This window comes from Leucopleurus acutus (assembly GCF_964270905.1).
Source record: "Leucopleurus acutus genome assembly, chromosome: 15".
Lineage (NCBI taxonomy): Eukaryota > Metazoa > Chordata > Mammalia > Artiodactyla > Delphinidae > Leucopleurus > Leucopleurus acutus.
Window position 1 is genome coordinate 24,905,327 of NC_139157.1, and position 22,969 is coordinate 24,928,295.

General features: G+C 41.4%; 1 protein-coding gene across 2 annotated transcripts; it reads right to left on the reverse strand.

Annotated features, from left to right (window-relative positions):
* Positions 1 to 1,993: 1,993 nt before the first annotated feature.
* On the reverse strand, positions 1,994 to 13,977 carry ABRACL (ABRA C-terminal like). 2 transcript variants are annotated; one of them, XM_082855400.1, is made up of 3 exons: positions 13,911 to 13,977; positions 8,897 to 8,963; positions 1,994 to 2,582 (listed from the first exon to the last, which is right to left on the reverse strand). In XM_082855400.1, the coding sequence occupies exons 2-3, from the start codon at positions 8,955 to 8,957 to the stop codon at positions 2,398 to 2,400; spliced, it is 246 nt and encodes an 81-aa protein (XP_082711526.1). In that variant the 5' UTR covers positions 8,958 to 8,963; positions 13,911 to 13,977; the 3' UTR covers positions 1,994 to 2,397. The 2 variants fall into 2 exon arrangements, with proteins under 2 accessions (XP_082711526.1, XP_082711527.1); XM_082855401.1 differs by having other exon boundaries at positions 8,897 to 8,959; positions 13,911 to 13,921.
* Positions 13,978 to 22,969: the final 8,992 nt, after the last annotated feature.

The window sequence follows — 22,969 nt, forward strand, 5'->3', positions numbered from 1 at the left end:
TTGCTTCAGTTTCTCAGCCCAGCCCTTCACAAAGCCTGTAGATTGTATGTCTTTTGTGTTTTCTAAATGCCTAATAATTAAAATTTCAACTTAAAGATAATAATAGAGGCAGAATTATGATTATCTATACATATCAAAATTGAGATGAAAATCAATCCTGAACCATAATTCTCAGGTCTCTGTCGATATTCCTGAACCTTCACCTGAGTTCCAGAACCAAATCCTCACTTGCTTACTACACATTTGCAGTCCAGATACTCCAAGCTCACCATGTCCAAATGTAACTCTCCCTAAAACCAGCCCTCGGGCTCCACTCAATTTCCCTATCTCTGCTAACACGTTATTCTCTCAGTTACTAAGGCCACACAAGTAGTAGCTTTTGACCATTTCTTCTCATTTATCTTTTGTTTTCTGCCACATATATATTATATGGATTCATCCTCAAAAGATCTCTTATATCTATATTCAACCTGTGTTGTTCCCATGTACTTAGCATCCTTCCCTTTGGGGAACTATCCCTCTCCTATTTGAGGTGAGGCTGTGAAGCACAGTCTCCTACCCAGTCCTCACTCAGAAACAAGCATATGACCCAGGTCATTCAAGATATCTCATCCCTCTGGCAAATGTTATTGATCAGAGGGGTAGATTTATGCTGCAAGTGGAGCCAATCAGAGTTCCTTTCTTTGAATTCATAATTAATATATAATTCTCTCTCTGCTAGAGTTGCTAATCTAGGAGTAGATGAATTTGCAACTACCTGCAGGCATCTATATGCAGGAAACATATTTAGAGTAGAAAGAGAATGAGAATAAACCAAAGAAGTCATCAGAGCCGACATGGAAAGTCAGAGTGTTTAAACAACAGTGTTTGAGCCCCTGGAGCCAGCCATGCCTGAATTCCATCCCATCCCTGGACTTGCCAGTTAGATGAGTCAAATTTCAAAATCCTGACTTGCCCACTTTCTGGCTAGGTAAACTTGGAAAAGCTAACTCTTCTGTGTCTCTCTTACCTCATCTATAATACCTTCCTCACAGGGTTATATGAGGATTAGAATAATAAATGCTTGATAAATGTTAGTAATGACCATGAAGTACCAGTGAATTCTGTTGTTCTTTAGTCTAGTTTGAATTGGGGTCCTGTCATGAAAGAAAAGGTACTGGTGACAAAGTTTCAATTTCCTTTAAAATGTGCTTGGACTCCATCCTTCCTCTGCCTTCCCATTATCACCACCCCCATGAGATTCTTGAGCAATGTTTTTGCTGGCTTGTCTGACTACCTCTGCACTCTCCACAGTCCACCCTAGTTACCAGTGGCAGAGCTACCTTCACTAAACATCACTTTCATCATGGAATTTCCCTGCTCCAATTTTTCCCCAGACTCCTCTCCCTGGCTTCCCAGGTCCCACCTTAATTAGCCAGACTGAATCACCTCTCTTCCTAACATTCCAGTCAACCTGACATCCTACCTTTCACAAGATCGTGCCTTGCTAATTCATGTCCCTCTGCCTTACCTTGAGTCATCACTCTCACCCATCCCATCTTTTTCCCTCTGGATATAATCAGCTCCAATCCTACAAATTCCGCCTCCTCTATACCTCTACCAACCATCATGCCTTTCACTGATCTTATTATCCTCCTTGAGATTCTGTATCATTTTCAGCTCCGTACTACAAGCTGCAACGTGCAATCACGGATAATCCTGTATTATTTCAGGTGGGTCTAACTAATCCAATTAGAAAGTGAAGATTTTAGGTTACATTTTGGGGGGTACGTCCCCTATCCCAGTGGCAAGCACAATATAGGCATCAAAATTAATATTTTTTGTAGGGCCAAATCTTAACACTAACCATCCCTACTTTTTATTTATTCTGTAGTTTTAAGAGAATTTTTCTTCAAATCAAGATAACTTTTACTGCAGTTACCTAATCTTGATGCAAAAACTCGATTCTGAGAGATACATAAATCTCAAATGACAAAATAAGGCAATAAGGCAATTTGAAGAGAGTTACATGTTTTTATTACATAAACATTACATTCATTGTGGGAGCTGGTCTTCAAGTTTGCTTCTTGATTTCATAGAATGTCAAATATCTGTAGAAATTATCTAAGAATGATTTATGAAACAAACACTCTTGCATCCCCACCAAAAAAAGCCTCATTGCCTACATTTTCCAGCCAGATTCCTGAGAAAAAATAATAGGTTTTATTTATTTTACAGTGTAATACATAAATTTACTTTCAAGATATAAAAAAGGACAGGCTTCTAAAATGAGTCTCCTTTTGTTTATAAAGTTCTATAAAAATACATTAAGTTATGCTAACACGTTTGTCCTTTGATGTAATATTCCAGTTTACCAGAAACAAAAAACCCACAATAAGCAAAGCTATGCAAGCCACATTAATCTTGCAGCAATATAATGTCCACATCATCATGAACACCTTGCAAAAGTAGCTCTCCTGGGTACGTAATCATCTTCCTTCTTTTTGCAGCTTTGAGAGTTCCTACCAGTGCTTCAAAGAGATTGGCACATTTGTCATCTCGGAAGAGGACCCCAAATTTCACACTTAATTTTCCATCAGCATCTAATTTGAGAAAACACAACGTTAGCCAATGCAAAGTCTGTTTCTTGCCACCATGTGTGGCAGATACACATAACCTTTCATAAATATCTAACCGAAGGTTAACCAAGATTACAGTTTAGCAGTCAACAGTCAGAATTTCAGTGTAACCTCTTGCCAGATTCAAAATGTGATAGAATAAAAGCAACATGTGGTACATCTCCTAGCTTCAGTGTCATCGGGACAGAGAGTGGACGAGAACTAAGAAACAGTAACAAAAAGTGAACGTGTGGGACTTCCCTGGAGGTCCAGTGGTTAAGATTCTGTGCTTCTACTGCAGGGGACACAGGTTCGATCCCTGGTCTCCCTAGCCGAGGAACTAAGATCCAGCATGCCACACGGTGTGGCAAAAAAAAAAGTGAATGTGTTACAGCACTGCAGTGGACAATTCCTCTCTGTCTAAATTTCGATTTTTTAATTGTTGAATCGATAAAAATAACAAGTACAAGAGAAACCCCAGATCAGGAGCAGTGCTTCTCTAAGTGTGTTCTGAACATGCTCAGAATCCCCAGGGAAGGAGTGGTGACCTTAAAAATGAAGAAATCTTTATTTACCAGAATCCCTAGATTATCTAGTTTGAAGGCCAGTTTTTAGTATAGATGTTAAAAGTTAAGGTAAACACTAAAAAGAAGTGAGCTACCAAGTCATGAAAAACGTGGAGGAACCTTAAATATGTATTACTTAGTGAAAGGAAGCAACCTGAAAAAGCTACATGCTGTATGATTCCAACTATGGGATATTCTGGAAAAGGCAAAACTATGGAAAAAGAGAAAACTAAGTAAAAAGATCAATGGTTTTCAGTGGTTAGGATACGGGAGAGATGAACAGGCAGAGTACAGAGAATTTTTAAAGCAGTGAAGATGCTCTATGATACTATAATGATGCAGACACGTCCTTACGCATTAGTCAACCCACAGAATGTACAATACCAAGAGTGAAATGTGATGTAAACCATGGACTCTGGGTGATAATAATATGTCAATGTAGAGTCATCAACTGTAACAAAGGTACCCGTCTGGTGGGGGATATTAATAATGGGGGAGACTATGTATGTGCGGGGTCAGAGGGTATATGGAAAATCTCTATACCTTCCTCTCAATTTTATTGCAAATCTAAAACTGTTCTAAAAAAAAGGTTTTTTTAAATTAAGGTAAACAAAAGGTGGATCTTTGGCTAAAAGTCAATCAACTGAAGTCTCAAAGGGTAATCTAGGACACCTTCCAACTGTTGGCTGTATCCTTTGATCTACCAGGCTGAACCCTTGACCCAGTCCTATCCTACTTCACTGCTCCAAGTTCTTCCCTCCCAAAGCTGCGCCCCCTGTCAAGTAGATGGCCATCACAGTGAGAAGGGTTCTTGAGTTCCTGCACTCCCCTGCTAGAGCTTATAGCCTGCAGCTTAGTAAACTCCTACTGTGGGTGCAGCCCTGTGCTGGGCACTAGAGGCAGAGAGAAGGAAGTATAGAATCACTTTCTAGCTATCAAAGAAATGGCTTCCATTCCCACAAGGAAATAAACATACAGTAAAACAACAGCACAAAGCAGTATGTGATTGGATGTCAAGAACAAGATGACTGGGCTAGAATGGGAAGGGAAGACTTCATGAAGGGCAGTACCTGTTCTGGACTTTAAAGGGAATATAACACAGAGCTTTTTAAAAAAAAAACTTGACAGTCCTCAGTTGAAATCCTGGCCATCTGCTAGTTGTTTGGCCTTGAGAACTTTTATGAAAGCTCCCTAAGCCTCAGTTTCCTCATCTGTATAATGGGGATCTTAATACCTCCCACACTGTGAGGTTGGGGACACAGTTCTAAAGCACAAAGCACAGTGCCCAGCACATGCTAAACACTTGATTGATGATCATTATTGGTTCAATTATTTTTTTATGGATATAACACATTTTATTTATCCATTCATCAGTTAACTTTGGTTCAATTACGAATGAGAGAAATGGGGTATGTGCCAATAGGCACAGGTGAAACAATTAAGTGTCTAGGAGAACAGTAATTAGAGTGGCTAATTTACTCACCGCAAGTAAACCATCTAAGAGGAGAAGAAGGAAATAAGTTTGTAAAGGAAAACAGAGAATGCTTGGCCTGGAAAGCAAAGACGCACCTGTTTGATTTCCCTTTTTTTTTTTTTTTTTGGCCGCACCTCGTGGCTTGCGGGATCTTAGTTCTCCGACCAGGGATTGAACCTGCGCCCTCGGCAGGAAAGCCCAGCGTTCTAACCACTGGTCCACAGGGAATTCCTGCACCTGTTTGATTTCTTAACTTCTAGCTGCACAACCCTCTGTTTGCAATGAGAATCTTTCACTGATTACAGGAATCAGTGCAGCTGCTGGTAACCTGGCAGGTCCTTCAAGCAATCTGAGTTGCAGTTAGGAGGGTAAAAATACCCCTCACACAGCAAGAATACGGAAGAGCTGGGATTCATTCCCAGAGTCTGACTCCAGGGCACACACTCCCTTTTTTAAAAATAAATTTATTTATTTATTTTTGGCTGCATTGGGTCTTCGTGGCTGCGTGCAGGCTTTCTCTAGTTGCGGCAAGCAAGGGCTACTCTCCGTTGTGGTGCGCAGGCTTCTCATTGTGGTGGCTTCTCTTGTTGCGGAGCACGGGCTCTAGGCACGTGGGCTCAGTAGTTGTGGCTCACAGGCTCTAGAGTGCAGGCTCTGTAGTTGTGGCGCACGGGCTTAGTTGCTCCATGACATGTGGGATCTTCCCGCACCAGGGCTTGAACCCATGTCCTCTACATTGGCAGGTGGATTCTTAACCACTGCGCCACCAGGGAAGTCCCCCAGAACACACACTGTTAACCACTTCCCAATACACGTTTCCAGTTTATCTGTCTTTTCGATACCTAAAGAGGCCCACAAGGGCTGAGATGGAATTTTGTTTATTTTTCCATCTCCAGCACTTGAGCACAAAGGTAGCACTCAAGAAATATTTGTTAAACAAAGGAGTTTAAATCTCCAAATAATCTTTATCCACTTAATTTTTTTCTACAGGATGAAAAATGAGAGACTTTAAAGAACTTTATTTTAAAAGAAACAGGTAAAACTAAATTCATCAATCTCCAACTTCGGCCAATACATCATATTTAGATTAGTCTAAATATGATTAATCTAAATCATAATTTACTTTAGTCAAAATTATTCCAGATACAGCATAAATAACCATAACCTGTCAGTAGATAACATATCTCCATAGATGCTTCCCAACTTAAAAAGTCATCTATTACCAGGAACAGGTAAGTCAAGGAGGCCTAGTGAAGTTGCAATGTTCAAAATATTTTCATCTTTATAGAAGTTAGGATAATTACTTTGTAGTCATCTAGTTTGTAAAGCTGCTCATTTTGAAGTGCAGGTTCAGTTTGCCTTAGCAAATAATAACACTGTGCTAGGGATATAGAGGTTAGACTTTTAAATGCAATTGAATCTGACCAATAAACACTAAGCTGACATTGAGAAGGATCTAATGAGAAAACCCGACAAATCTCTGGAAATATATCTTTAATATCTTTAACAATCCAAACAATAGTACTACTCCCAAGAGTGACAGAGCTCGTCACAGAGCTCAGGAGAAACTGAGAATGTAGAAATGAGGAACACAGGTAGGGGCATCACTATCAAAAATAAGACTCACTGAGGGACTTCCCTGGTGGCGCAGTGGTTAAGAATCCGCCTGTCAATTCAGGGGACATAGGTTCGATCCCTGGTCTGGGAAGATCCCACATGCCGTGGAGCAACTAAGCCCATGGGCCACAACTACTGAGCCTGTGCTCTAGAGCCCACAAGCCACAACTACTGAGCCCACGTGCCACAACTACTGAAGCCTGAGCACCTAGAGCGAAGGCAGACTGCCTCCGGAAGCTAGAAAAAAGGCTAGGAAACAGATTCTCTAGAGCTTCCAGAAAGGAATGCACCCTGCCAACACCTTGATTTTAGCCCAGGTGACCTTTATCAGACCCTGCTGTGGTCTGAATGGCTGTGTTCTTCCAAAATTCATATGTGGAAATCCTAACCCCACAAGGTAATGATATTAGTAGATGGGGCCTTTGGGAGGTGCCAAAGTCATGGGGGGTGTAAGGGTGTAAAGTCATGAGTCATAAGGATTAATGTCTTATAAAAGAGGCTGCAAGATTTCATCAGCCATAAAAAAAAGATGAAACCTTGCCATTTGTGACAACGTGGATGCACCTTGAGGGTATTATGCTAAGTGAAATAAGTCAGAGAAAGACAAATGCCATGTGATTTCACTCATATGTGGAATATAAAAAACAAACAAACAAAACCCCCCAAATAAATGAACAAACCAAACCAAACAGAAGAGCATGCTGTGTTGTATCACATGAAACTTACACAGTCTTATAAACCAATGTTACCACAATGATAGATACATAGATAGATAGATAGATAGATAAAAAGGCTACAAAGAGATCCCTGGTCTCTTTCACCATGAGAAAATGCAAGAAGTCTGAGACCTGGAAGAGGACTCCAAGCTGACCATGCTGGCGCCCTGATCTCGGACCTCCAGCCTTCAGAACTATGAGCAATTAATTTCTGCTGTTTATAAGCCACCCAGTCCAGGGTATTTTGTTATAGCAGCCCAAACAGACTGAGACAGACTCCCAACCTACCTGACCATTAAGATATTAAATGTGGACAAAACTATAACTCAAAAAGATACATGCACCTCTATGATCATAGCAGCACTATTCACAATAGCCAAGACATGGAAGCAACCAAAATGTCTATCGACAGATGAATGGATAAAGAAGATGTGGAACATATATACAATGGAATACTATTCAGCCAGAAAAAAGAATGAGATAACACCATCTGCAGCAACATGGATGGACCTAGAGATTATCATACTAAGTGAAGTAAGTCAGAAAGAGAAAGACAAATACCATATGATAACACTTATATGTAGAATCTAAAATATGACACAAATGAACTTATTTACAAAACAGAAACAGACTCACAGACATAGAGAACAGACTTGTGGTTGCCAAGTGGGAGGGTATATTGGGGGAGGAATGGATTGGGAGTTTGGGGTTAGATGCAAACTATTGTATATAGAATGGGTAAACAACAAGGTCCTACTGTATAACACAGGGAACTATTTCAATATCCTGCGATAAAACATAATGGAAAAGAATATGAAAAAGAATATATACATACATATATATATATATATATATATAAAACTGAATCACTTTGCTGTACAGAAGAAATTAATACAATGTTGTAAGTCAACTACACTTCAATAAAACATATTTTTTTAAAAAGATATTAAATGTGTTGCTTCATGCACAAAGTTTGTAGTACTGTTACATCAGCAACAGAAAACTACAGGGGACATTTGATACTAATTAATGGCTTAATGGAATTTTCAAGGTACCTCTTTTTATTTCAAATGATTTGTGATTCATAAGTAGACAGAGCTAGAAGTAAGAAGAATCAAGCTATAATGACAAGCAACTCTTTCAAGGTACTTTTTAAAGTTGTTTTTCACTTATATGATGTAATTTTAAAACTTTGGATTCCATTATCCCAGTTGTTGCTGAATGTATCTACTGCTCTTACAATTTTCGAAATGCTCCCCAAACTCTCGTATGTCTGGTCTGAGATGCATGAAATACTTATAGCTACAAGCATAACAGTTGCTTTCATTACAACTTAGGAAAAGGACACCAATACTACCAATTTTACATGTCACAAATTTCACAATAGCTGCTTATATGCTGCTAGGGGGAAAGCTAACTTTAAAAGAAAACTACCTAAAGGATGGCTTCTTTTAGTTATATACACATAAACACCTGATTACACAAAACTCAAAAACTTGGAGAAAATAAAGACAATTTATTAAAATTTCAATCCGAGTCCCTAGTCATTTGGCAATTTGCAAAATGGTGGCAGGGTAATGCAGAAAAAAATGTATTTTAATAGTGTGCCAAATAAAAATTTGAACATGATTTAATTACAAGATTTCAATGCAGCTAGGTTACAGAAGCACAGCAATTATCTTTCCATTCAAAGGATAATGAAATATCTCAACCATTCTTTGTATAAGAAACACAATACCCCAGTGGCTCTGTGTCTCCAGAAATCACTTCAGGGCTAAGAGCAGTTATCACCTGAGGCTGACAGAAGAGCTGCCATTAACTGTGTCCTGAATCCCTAGGTGATCCCTTCATATGCCTCTAAAAGTTAGTCCTACCTGCTCTAACACAAACTCAGAAGAAATTCTGTATCCATGTTATGATACTTACTTCTTGAACCCAGACGATGAATTTCCTCCACTAAGAGGTTAACTTCGTGATCCACATTCATTGCTGCCTGAAGGAGAAAAAAATAAATGTGTATTACTACAGTTTCTACATTCCATTAAACACACCTTGCAAAATTCAAGAGCCCTTTCTTTTTTTCCTGTAGCATTTGTAACTATTAATTTACTGTGGCCCTCTTCCTAAAAATACTTGCATGATGTACCCGGCCTTAGAGTATCTCCATTTCCCCAATTTTATAACTGCCCCTCTGGGCTGACCCCACACAGTCTACCGGGCAGAATGAAGCCATCCTCCTTGCACCCACTATGAACTCTAAGCCCATGCTCTGGGCACCAAAAATACAAAGGTGAGTGACACAGGACCTGCCCTCAGGGAACTCACCATCCAGACGCAGAGAAAGGCCTGGAATGAATAGCAATGTGACAAGAAAGCACTCTTTTAGTGGTGGGTCCAAGGCATTAAGGGAACACAAAGGAGGAAGCCACAGAAGTTTTTGTCACTGGGGAGGAGTGGCCAGTAGACAGTTGGGAAAGGATGATCTAGGCACAGGGAAGAGTATATACAAAAGCACAGAAGCAAAAAACAAAACAAAACCGCAGCACACTTGGAGCAGGCCCTAAGCTAGAAGCTGGTGGTACCAGGATAAACCAACACAATCCCTCCCCTCCAGGAGCCTGCAGTCCAGTAAGGAAGGCGGATCCAGGTGGATCCAAGGCAATTTTAATACCATGGGGTCAGCGCAGTGATGACCTCTGGGTCCCTTCCCCCAGCAGTGCCCAGTGCAACCTGACTGTAATGGAGAGCCTGTGATGAAAACCATTCATCTTTGGATAAGGAGTTCAGGACTAACAGCGGCTGTGAGAATCCCCTTGGCTCATGAGGTCCTCCACGGGCTGGGCCCGCCATTCCACCATTCCAGCCACCTCAAATTTACCCCCTTGAATCCAGCCTGCAGCTCCACGGGGCTTCTTCTTATTCCTCAAATACCCCTCACTCTCACACCTCCAGCCTTCACATATCCTGTTTCTTCTGCAACCCGAACTCTGGCTATTCCTCTTTCTTGGGGCTGACTTCCATACGTCCAGTCCCAGCTGAGATATAACTTCCTGCAGGAAGCCCTCCCTGAATCCCTGGGGTAGGAGAGCTCTCCCGCGTGTGTTTCCACAGCATGTGCGCCCTCTTCATTTCACTTGATTGGAATGACACTTCTCAGTTTTTATCACTAGACAGTGAGCTCCTCTATGCGGGGATCTGACTGTCGTGCTCACTGCAGGACCACATCTGGCACCGAGAGCAGGAGTTCAATACATAACTGGTTTGCAGGCTGGAAAATGAGCAAAGGCATGAGAAGGGATGGAACCAACCTGTGGGTGTTGTCACCATGGAGCTGCTGATTTATGTGAGGAACAGAGAGGAGCTCTAAGAGGGAGGAAGTGCACTCAGACAGAAAAGGTAAAGGGGCCTGGCAAACACCTACAGAAAGTGGGAGGAGACAAACACAGCAAGAAATAGGAAAGTGCAGGTAGAGCTGGAGGAGAGAAACCCAACCTTGTTGGATCAAAGAAGTATAGAAGTAAAGGAAGAAGAATGAGTTTCTATAGGAAGGCAGTAATTTACAGTGAAAACAGCAACATGAGGGTTGGAAAGTATGAGCAGCTGGGCAAAAGGAATCAATTCAGTCTGTCTGCAAATCGTAAGTTTTCCAAATCAAATAAAAGAGTGGGATTGTGTGAATGGTTTACGTTGGGGTGATGATTTGGAAGAAACAACTTTATTCAGACAGATTGTAACTACTTCTCAGTAGCTTTGAAAAAACAAGAATGATATCTATGTTTAAATGATATTGATCAAGACCCCAGATTTGCTATCAGCTAATAATAAAAGCACCACTACACTGCTACACTGCTACACTTTTGTGTAAATCTTATAATTTAAGAAGCCTACATTGCAATAAAAGGCAACATCTTAGGTTAATGCAGCTACATAAAACCGAATATCAAAAATTATAGTGCCCAAATGTGGGAACTTTGTGTTGGTGAAATTATAACATTATATTCAATTCAAGGTAGTTTAAGAGAGACACTAAAAAGCTAAAACATACCCAGAGGACACAACTGAAAGACATGCCATGAGAATAATGGTAAGAAAAAAACCTGTTAGTGTCAGTGTGGTGGACAGCTGTTATATCTCCCTGCTCAGCACCCATTCCACCTTCTGGCACCAGCAGTCTAATGTTTGTTTGGATACAGCCTTTCCTTCCTTACTCTAAACCCATGTATCTTGGGTAGAGCCTCACCCTGGACTCCAGGAGTGGTTCAAAGTCAGAATAATTGGTTTGGGACATAGGATAGGTGATCCCATCCTGAACAATGGGTTCAGCCCATGAATTTTGCCTGAACTACTAGTAAAAAGACACTTTCCTACTGGGTTTTAAGGTATAAGCTCACAGCCCCTGTATAAATGGCTACAATGTGAAAAGAGCCTGCCAGGAATAAAGCTGACACAAAGAAAACTCCAGCCACATAACAATGACTGAGTCTGTATGTGACCTTGGACTTTCCAGTTACATGAACCAATCTTTCCTGGTTTGGCTTGGGTGGTTTGCTTAAGTTTCTGTCACTTGCACTCTAAAGAATCTTCACTTTTAAAGTTAACCTAGAGAAGACCTGCTGCTATTTTTTTAAAAATTAAAGCTCCTTTTATGTACTTGTGTGAATAGTCTTATTTCGTGTTGCTCTATTGGGTAGGATGGATAGATGGAACAGAAAGGCAGATTTGAAAGCCATATGAGACAAAATTTCTCTAACAATCAAAACGGTCTAACAGTGAGTAAAGTTTGCAGTGGTGGTATGGATCTGTGAGGGTTGATGAAGAAATCAGCCCACCTTGGACAAAATAGAAAGGGAAATGTCCAAGGGGATTACAGTCCTTTCCAATTCTCAGATGCTTTGATTTCCTCCCACCCTGAATATTTATCTCTTTAACATCGTTTTCCACTCCTTCCACCCCCCACCAGCCACACACTTCAGACCTAATTCTCCTTTAATAATGAGACTCAAAGAGGAAATCCCGCATTTAAGTAGTGTGAATTCCTGGATCACATTAAGCAGATGTATGTTCATCCAATTTTAAGACAGGAAGACAACCAGAATTTCTTTGTAATTAATTACACCTGAGGCTCCTTATCTGCATTAATTCATGTAAACCTAAGAACCTTACAAAGTAATATTATTTATCCCCATTTTATGGATGATGAAACTGACTCCGAGGAGCTTCCCACAATTAAATGCCATTTCTACTGCATCATTCTGGCTCTTCTCCTTTTTTAAAAATTTTGTTTTATTTATTTTTTTGCTGGTTATTATGCCAACTGCACTAAATATAACAGTGGGTTGTATTTGTGTGAAATATTACATGCTGAGTGCTTACTAAGGCAGGCACTTACAAAGTAAGAAAGGCTCCCTGCACTGACCCTTCTGAGTGGGAACATAACAGGCTTAGAAACTATTGCTAGCATACATAATTTGGCATGGTTTACGTCTTTATTTGATTATTTATCGAGGACAAAGGAGTATAAAATACGCTGTTGCACAATCCTTGGAAGGCCCATGACATTTTATAAGGACAGAAGCCTGGGACTGGTGTTAAGCAGCGAGATCAAGAACAATGAGAAGCCATGGGCAGAGCAAGTCTAAGGGAAAGAAAGAGCCCCTCAGTGGGAGGCTCAGGAGAAGGCGATGGCAGATGCTAGTCGGGCCCTCTAATTGAGAGAGAATCCAATTAGGCACTGTGCGTGGGAATCACAAAGAAAGCGGAATGTGGGAGCACTGGGCCATCTGGGCCATATGCTGAAATGCTCCACCATCAATATGCGCTTAAGAATATATTTAAGGACTCTCATAGCTTTTTTCTTTGAGTGGTTGTTTCCTTTTTTGTTTTGTTTTGTTGGTTTGTTTTTTGGTTTTTTTTTTTAAGTTTGGAGGCAATACCTAAAAATTTTCTAATGTCAGGGAATAAGCCTACTGGAGTGGGGACATCTTGGAATCAGGAGCCACCTCTCCACCCTGGGGCTGGCCACTGTTTCCCTACCCTCCTTCACAATTCCTGACGAGCAGCTGGTGCGGGTCAAAGAATGACTGGGTTCCTTCCTGCCCCTCGCAGGCGCGCACATACTCCATATTTGGTCATACCTGCACCAAGTTTGGGAGCTGGCCCGGAAGGGGTCCCAAAACCCTGTCCCCAGCGGGCCATCACACGGTCACCACCGGTACCAGTGCAGAGCTGGGGAGCGCGGGGTTCGGCCCCCTGCTCCGGGGCGCACGGCTGGCTCCCGGGCGACCTCCCCAGGAAGAACCGCATTCCGGAAGCCTTTGTCTCCGAGAGTCTCGCGCCAGCGCCGCCTGCCCGCGCTCCCCGGCTGTCGGTGTGCCCCCGGCGCGCCCCGAGAGCGAGCGCCCAAACCGAGAGACGCAAACGGACCCAGCCCGGGGCTCCCCGAGTCGCTGGTGTCCCCTCACTACCACCCACGCCGCACACAGAATCGGGAGCGTACAGATCCGCACCCGCCGCCGGCGCCGCAGAGTCCACTGCCCTGAGGCCACCAGATTCCTCGGGGAAACCTGTTCCCTCACTCCCAGCCCGTCCCCGCTCAGCTCTGCGGAACTGGCTCCCCAAGCGCAAAGCGGACACGTTGCTCCGCGGTAAAAATCTTTAAACGCTGCGGATCTCCCTGCCCTGTCCGCCCCCGGGCGGCAAAACGTCACGTGAGCCGAGGGCGGAAGTCTGCTGCAGAGTTGGGGGGCGCAGGGGCGCGCCCACCCGGTCCCCCGCACCCGCTCAGCCCAAGGCCAGTTATACCCTCCAGGCGTCTTAGCCTCCTCCCGGTCCCGGCTCTCCACCCGCAGCCCACGATGCCCCCGGCTGCTTGGCCTCCACCGGCTACCCCCGTCCATCCTTCATACCTACCTGGCCACATCTTCCCAGGGCAATCACTCACCTCTCCGCCTCCTTTTCTTTTCCGAGAAAACTGGGGCTGCGTCGGTGCGGCCTGGTTATCTTCTTCAACGCACTGGGGAGGAAGAAGCTGAGGAAGGAAGTGACTGAGGCAGAAAAGAGAGGCTGGTGTGCAGGAGGAGGAAGGCTAGCGGGGGGCGGGGGGGAGAGTTTCGGTGCTCAGGAATGCGGCCGCCCACACTCCCAGGGACAAGCCTATGAGGAGGAAACTCAAGAGAGGAGATGCCCGAGACGGGGGCAGACTCCAGACAGGTGGCGGAGCGCTGGAGGCTTCTAGGAAAATGCGCCCAGAGCTTCGATTACCGCCGCCTTTCCCTCACGCCGCTCGGAGCCACGGATCCTCAACCCCAGCATCTGATCCTGGTCGTTGACTTCCTGCCAGGATCTCTCTCCTAACTTAGGAAACAAAGCGTCCCCAGCGTGCCGAATGCTGAGGTCTCCTAGGAGGAACGTAAGCCAGGAGCAGGGGCCTTCAGAAAGCTACAGACGTGACAACAGGATGGTCAGTTTTGCAAAAGAAAATTCATGTTTGAAAACCAATTTGTTCTACTGCGAAGAAACTTTACTTGGACAAAGCTAATTATTGGTCCCGGTCAATATAGATTTCTTCCCCTCTTTATTATTTCCTACACGTAACCGCATAATTCAATCATTTTATTCATGCATCCTTTATTTTAGTAATTTGTTTTAATCAGTGTGTGTTTGTGTGTGTGTATGTGTGTGACATGTTTGCTGTACCTGGTGTCCCTTCAAAAAGGAAACCGAGACCCTGCTGAGAGAACTGACCCAAACTATTCTTAGGACAAAGGTTGCACAGATAACTGCCCCCAAATTTCTCCCTCCGCCCCGCCCCACCATAGCTGATTGGATTAAGAGTGGTCATGTGACCCAAGAGACACAGTCCATAAACTGGCCATCACCCTAAGAGGTGACCTGGAACAAACAATTCTCACCAAACCGTGACTCGGATCATTAGATAAGCCAATCAGATTCTCCCTTGGAAATGGAAAGGGGAGAATACAGAGAATGAGCTATCTGACAGGAAGGCTGAAGCTGGGAGGGCTTGAGGCAGAAGTAGAGAAAATGGGCCACCACAAAGCAAACACTGGAGTAAGCAAAAACCAAAGATGAAGTAGAAGGTGGATGGGGGTGAAAGTGGTAGAAGTGCCTCTATGGGAAGCTGAGACCCAGTGGTATATTAAGAACAACAAAGACCTGCTCCCCAGGAAGATATGAGTATCCAGGTCCCTAGGGCTGCACTGGATCCCACCACTTCCCAAAGAGCGTTCTAGTTACCCTTTCACAATAAACACCTATGACTTTGAATGAGTCTCTGTTCCCTACCACCAAAAGATTACTCTTCAACAAAAGTCTGATTCGTCAAGGTTCTCATGTTACATGAAGTTTAAGGTGATCCCATCATCCGTTTGAGGACTAATTTTTTCTCACTAAAAGAAAGCTGAGAGGTAGTATTTTATATCTTTCAAAGTCTACATAATGCAAAAATTATAATTCAAGAAACGATCATATTTAGCAATTCTCTAAGCAGGACCTAGCTACTTTGGTTTGTGGCAGTGACCACAATTCTTCATTCGGATAATATCCAGTGAAATGAATAATCAATTTGTAGTTGCGCCACTTCTTTATAACTAGGTAGTGTTTCACAGTACTTTGCCAATGGGGAGAAAACAAAAGAGAGAGAGAGAGAGGGAGAAATCGATTACTTTTAGCAAGTAAAAGTTCCTGTTACTATAAAAATGGATTCACTCTTTTAAAATACTTTGTTTATACATGTTGCACTAAGCGTAACATAAACCATGTAATCTACAAAGAATTACAATTCAAGAAAGTTGTTTAGAGTTAAAGAAATATCAAAATCTCGCCAAGTAATATTTTTCATACCTAATTCCTACTCTTTCAGTTTCCATGCAGATTTTTGCCATTATCTTTTCTTGTTCTTTTACCAATATTATCATCATGTAGCTAAGTGATGTGGAATTTTAACCTAAAAAACAGAAAATAAAGTTTAACAGTTAAGAAGTACTTATTAACTATCAAGCATGCACTGGCAACAATGTACCCAAACTGGAGGGTACAAAGTAGCCTAAAGCATGATCTTTGTCAAAAAGAACTTTCAGCGATGTACATATAAAATTTTAATTTGTCAAAAAGAACTTTCAGGGCTTCCCTGGTGGCGCAGTGGTTGAGAGTCCGCCTGCCGATGCAGGGGACACGGGTTCGGGCCCCGGTCCAGGAAGATCCCACATGCCGCGGAGCGGCTGGGCCCGTGAGCCATGGCTGCTGAGCCTGCGCGTCCGGAGCCTGTGCTCCACAACGGGAGAGGCCACAACAGTGAGAGGCCTGAGTACCGCAAAAAAAAAAAAAAAAAAGTGAAATTAATTTTAATAATATGGTTTTATATAATGTTTTCTTTAACCCAGTCTATCTAAAATACTATCATTACAACTTGTAGTGAATATTTTAAAATTATTAATTAGGTATTATAAACTTTGTTTTGGACTAAATCTTCAAAGTTATTGTGTATTTTACTCTTAGAGTGCATGTCAGATGCTCAATAACTTTATATGGTTAATGACTACTGTATTGGCTGGTGTAGTTACAGATAATTCCAGAATAGAGCATGACATATAGGCTAATAAATTCACTTAAGAAATTACATGTTCCTAGAATGAGGAAAATAATAACACTATATTTAAAGGTTCATTTTTTAAAATGTAATTGTCTCTCTTGTAATGAATAGAAAAAAATCTTTGTAAAGGATCTTCAGGACAGCCATTCTATCCTGAGTATATACCAATAGAAAAGGTACCCAGATCCACCAAGAGACATGTACAAAATATTCACTGAGTATTCATGGCAGCACTATTTATAATATTTCTAAACTAGAACCACCCAGATGCCCAGTAACATTAGAATGGATTAATAAATTGTAGCATATTCAAAAAATGGAAATTACCCACCAAGGAGAAGGAACAACCAACAACTACGTAGAAGGGTATAGTTGAATCTCACAAATACAGTATGGAGTGAAATAGCCTATTATTCATTTTACATAAAGGTTTAAAAGCAGGCAAAACTAATCAGTGGTGTTAGAAGTTAGGATAGTGGTTATCCTTGTTGGGTGGTGGGGGATAGTAATTGAGATGGGGCATGAGGGGGGCCCTATGGGGTGCTGACAATATTCTGCTTCTTGATCTGTCTACTGGTTACGCGCGTGTTTGACTCTTCAACAAGCTGGCCAATTAAGATAAATTTTTTCTTCCTGTGGCTATGTTCTTTTTACTAACATTTTCTTAAAAATAAAGAAGAGAGGATCTTGACCAAACAAGGCTTATTCCAGGAATATAAGGATTATCCAACAATATTAGGAAACTTTATAATTCCCTATGGCCAATAGTCTCTAATTTTTATCTTATTCTTTAAATGAGGTTTATCATTTGGATCTATCATTCTAGTTCAGACTGTCGTCACCTTGTGCTCGTGTTAATGTTGGTTATTATGGTAATAATAATGATTATTGCGTATCTTGGGCACTAATTTTGGATCCAAGTACAGTACTGCTTGAGTACTTTGGGTGATATAAAGAAGTAAAAGTAAAATCTGTGCCCTTGAGAAATAATGGAAAAAGAATTATGTACCATGAGTGAGTGAACTTTATTTGAGGAATGCAAAGTTGGTTCAACAAATGGAAAGTAATCGATGTAATACACTATATTAATAGAATAAAGGGAAAAGTCCACATCATCATCTCAACAGATGCAGAAAAAGCATTTGACAAAATCCAATACCCTGTCATGATTAAAGACACTCAACAAACTAGGAATAAAAGGGATTTTCTCCAACCTAACAACAAGCGCATACAAAAAACTCATAGCTAACACCACACTCAATGATGAAAGACTGAAAGCATTCCCCCTAAGATCAGGAACAAGACAAGGATGTCTGCTAAGGAATACACAAAAAAAGCTAGCAGAATCAATAACCCAGTTCAGCGAGGTTGCAGTAAATAATATCAGTATACAAAAATCAGTTATATTTCTATTTTTTCTATATACTAGGAATGAACAATCTGAAATTGAAACTAAGAAAACAATTCTATTTACAACAAGATCAAAAGAATAAAATACTTAGGAATAAGTTTAACTAAAGAGGTGCATACACTTGTACAAAATAGTATTGAAAGAAAAAAAATTTTAAACCCAAATAAATGGAAAGACATCCTACATTCATAGACTGGAAGGCTTAATATTGTGTAAATGGCAATACTCCACCAAATCATCGACAGATTCAATGCAGTACCTATCAAATTTCTAACATCGTTTTTGCAGAAATTGACAAACCGATCCTAAAATTCATATGGAAATGAAAGGGATTCAGAATAGCCAAAATAATCTTGAAAAAGAGAATAAAGTTGGAGTATTCATATTCCCTGATTTCAAAGCTTACTACAAAGCTACAGTAAATGGTACTAGCATAAGGATAGACATAGAAAATGGAATAGAATTGACAGTCCAGTAATAAACCCACTCATCTATGGTCAATTGATTTTTGACAAGAGAGCCAAGGCCATTCAATGGGGAGAGAATGGTTTTTTGTCTGTTTTTGTTTTTTGGCCATGCCGTGCAGCATGTGGGATCTTAGTTCCCTGACCAGGGATCAAACCCATGCTCCCTATAGTGGAACCTTGGAGTCTCAACCACTGGACCACCAGGGAAGTCCCAAGAATGATATTTTTAACAAATGGTGCTGGGACACTGGTTAACCACAGGAAAATAGCTAACTGGATCCCTATCTCACACCATACACAAAAACTTAAAATGGATCAAAGACCTAAATGCAAGAGCAGAAACTATAAAACTCTTAGAAGAAGACATAAGTGTAAATCTTTATCATCTTGGACTAAGTAACATTTTCTTAGATGTGACACCAAAAGCACAAGCAATCAAAGAAAAAATAAACTGGGTTTCACCAAAATTAAAATGTCAGTGCTTTAAAGGACACCATCCAGAAAGTGAAAAGTAACCCACAGAATGGAAGAAAATTTTTGCAAATCATGTCTGACAAAGGTCTCATGTCCAGAAAATGTAAAGAACTCTTACAACTCAACTATGAAAAGACTAATAATCTAATTTAAAACTGGGCAAAGAATTTGAATAGATATTTCTCTAAAGGAGATATACAAATGGCCAATAAGCACATGAAAAGATGCTCCACATCATTTGTCACCAGGGAAATGCAAATCAAAAACAGTAAAATACCACTTCATACCCAGTAGGATGGCTATAATTTTAAAAAAAGGAAAATAACAAGTGTTAGTGAGGATGCAGGGAAAACAACCCTCAGACAATGCTGGTGGGAGTGTAAAATGAATGGTGCATCCTTTGCAGAAAACAGTTTAGCAGTTCCTCAAAAAATTAAAAATATATTTTAAATTCTTTGACTCAGCATTCTACTCCTAGTCCTATAGACAGGAGTTGTATGTCCAGAGCAGACAAATCCACAGTAAAAAGCAAATGGATTATTGGTGGCTAGATACTAGGGACAGGAAGGAAAGAGGGCTAATGAGCATGGCGTTCCTTTTTAGCAATGAAAAATACTCTGGAAATTAAATAATGAAGAAGATCACACAATCATGTGAATACACTAAAAACCTCTGAATTGTGCAATTTAAAATGGCAAATTTAATGGTATGTGAATTATATTTCAATTTAAAAAATTTTTGAAAAAGAAACAATGGAAAGACAAGACTAATAAACAATTAATAATTTAAAAACAAACCAGGGAATTCCCTGGCAGTCCAATGGTTAGGACTCCACGCTTCCATTGCAGGAGGTACAGGTTCAATCCCTGGTCGGGGAACTAAGATCCTGCAAGCTGCAAGGCACAGCCAAAAAACAAAACAAAACAAAACAAAAAAGAGAACAAATGAAGATGCTTTGGCTGAAAAAAACTGTAGCACAAAAGGGTTGATAGACTGCCCTGGGAAGATGCTGCCTTTTCCCATTGCTCATTTATCCATTCATTCATTCATTCAACAAATATTTATTGAAAACCATTATGGGCTAAGATTTACATGTCTCTTTCTCAACAAGCAGTCAAAGAGAACAAACTTCCCATGTGAAAGAGAACCATTCTTTGTCAGCTGAAGAATAGGACTTTTCTAAACTGGTTTATTAGACCATATGTATCACCCTTATTTCCAGGACTTACATTAAGATATTTTTCTTATTTTATTTTTTTCTCTTTTTTTCCCCTTCCTCCATATCTTTCTTTCTTTCTTTTTTCTCTTCTCTTCTCTAACATGCAAATTAGAAACAATGGAGTTCAACAAAGCTCAGGTAGTATGTCCATCACTCATCTGAAGTGATTTATTCCCTCTTTCCCTCCTCCGCCCCCCTTTTCCTCCCCTCCCCCACCTTCACTACAGAGTTTCTAGTCTCCACCCCAACATAACTTCGGGTTGCACAAGGCTTTGAGAGTCCAAGGCACAGGCTCTAGCGCCAACCCTTCTGCTCAGCTCACCACTACCAAACGGATGCAGGCTCTCAGTATGTCAATTCCAGATTCTTGAAAGAGAAAATCCAGTTGGGCCAGTTTGGATCGATTATTATCCCAGAATTCAATCTGCTGTGTCCAATACATAGGATTGCCCTTTCTCTACAAAGGAGGTGTGGGAGATGAATCAGCCCATAATGTCTACCATAGACAATAGTAACTCTATAGTACAATAAAAATAAAGCCTTGTACGGTAAGTAACTACTAAACCCCTATTGATAGTTTCATTTTTATTTCAATTAATTGAAATGAAATAGCATTAAAACTTCAGATCCTTAGTCAAGGTAGGCTCAATTCAAATGCTCAATTGCTACAAGTGGTTAATGGCTACTGTATTGGACAACACAGAATATTTCTGTTTCCTCAGAAAGTTGTTTTGGACAGAGCTGTTAGAGGTGGTTAAAAAAAATCAACAAAATCTGGAAAATTATTAAGAACCTTAATAAGATAACTACTATTTAGTTTTTGCATTTCTTCCCCCACTCCCAACCCACCAACCAAAAAAATTTACAGATCCCCTCTGTTCTAGGCCCCCTACTTTTCTGACAAGCAATCTAAATTCTTACCCGAACGAGGGGCGGAATGCTACATGCAAAGAGCAGCCACGCAGGCAGCTGTGATGATCACAGGGGAGACAGGTATCAAAGTGGCCACCAAGAAATACAATTCCTAGTCCAAATATCCAAGCTGTTGTCCGGGGGTGACAGAAGGCCGGGAGTGGAAGGGGTTAATGCCACAGAGCATGACAGTTCGAGTTAATCAGGCTACACATTAGAATCACCTGCTAACCTCTAAGACCCAGTGCCCAGGACCCACCAAAACCAATTAAATCATAATCTCTGGGACATCTGCGTTTTAAGGTCCCAAAGTAATTCTAATGTGCAGTCGAGGTTAAGAACCACCGGTTTGGACAAGCTTTGAAGCCAGCTGCCAGGGAAAGCTTGGGGCAGCACTTGCTCCAAGGAATTCCAAGGGACTTCTGCTGCTTTTCAGCTACGATAGTTCACTGATGTCTTCTTATCCCGCAGCATATAAAGGGTCTGCTCTGGTCTCTGCCCAGGCTCCCTCACTCATGGTGTCTCTGGTAGGGACACTTTCCCAGGATGAGCAGAGGACAGTCTGATCCCTAGGCAAGGTAGAGACCCAGCAACATTATCAGATTTGAGGAGTGCTTAGGAAAGTCTCTTTTCCCCCAAATAGCTCCTCTACTATCATAATTTATGCCTGAAATTTCAATCCGTATAGATTGCTTTAAAACAGACATTACAAATTCAAATGATTTTAGAGACAGGCAAATAATAAATGACAGCTGCAGGAATGTTTACCCAATGTTGCTAACTCTTACCATTTTTCAAGAGATGACAGAAATCTGGATTTGTAAAAATATATATACATATATCTCCCATTTTTTTAAAAATGAGGCAATTCATTGAAATACTTTTAACACACTGTCCAGGCACAATGAAACTTGTCTGCAGGATGGAAAAGTCCCTTTCCAAAATGCAAATGTCCCTAGAAGTAGCCAACAGACGATTTCCTCTTTCTCAGGTCTCTGTAGGAGCATTTGTCTCTTTCTACAATCCTGATAAATCCTCTGCTTTATTCACAATTCTTTCCCTCAATTCTGCTGCTTGCTGAGCTTCTGTTTTCTCTTTTTCTCGACACATTTCTTCAAAGAACACTTTAAATTTGCTGCTTCTAGCCCTCACCACCCGCTATGTATTTCACTACTTATAATATGGCTTTTGCCTTCACCTTTTTGCTAAAAGTATTCTCTCTAGTCTAAGGTCACTAATGACTCACGATTGGCAGACACATTTACCTGTCCCCAGCTCTCATTGCCCTGCAGCTCTCCATAGCACTTGGCATTGTCACCCATCCCCTTAGTCATGATCATTACACAGTAAGGGAGAGTAAGTGGCTCTAGGCTGCTGGAGATCATAAAGAAGTGGGATCCTCAGAGTGGATCTGAGGGTGCAAACAGGAGGCAGGGGAATGCAGGCAATAGGGTCCACTGCAGCCTCCTGGGAGAAAAGTGATATGCTAAGGCTGAGTTCAAAAGAAGCACGTCTAAAGCAGTTCAGAGTTGGAGTTCTGATCTGGAAGTTTCAGGTCCAAGAGAGAAGATATAAGCCTGTATGCCTAGCACAGAAAACACTAAATAACCGTTTACAGAACAGAAGTGGTCTTCACCATGTCCCCTCACTATACTCTGGACCCGATGCAGAAACAGAAGCAGATCTTGCCACTGGGTCCAAGACTGGGGATGGAGAGGAGGAATTACAGCCAGGAGCCAGGGCTCAGGCAGAGGAAATCAGGGGTCAGACCCCGCAACATGCATACCCTAAAGCTCTCAGCAGAATGTTGGTGAATACTGCCACGCTGATGGGCACCCTCTCCTGCGGAGCGGACTCTGGGAGAAGCTGGAGCCAGACAGCCTCAAGTTAATCAGCTGTGGGAGAGGAG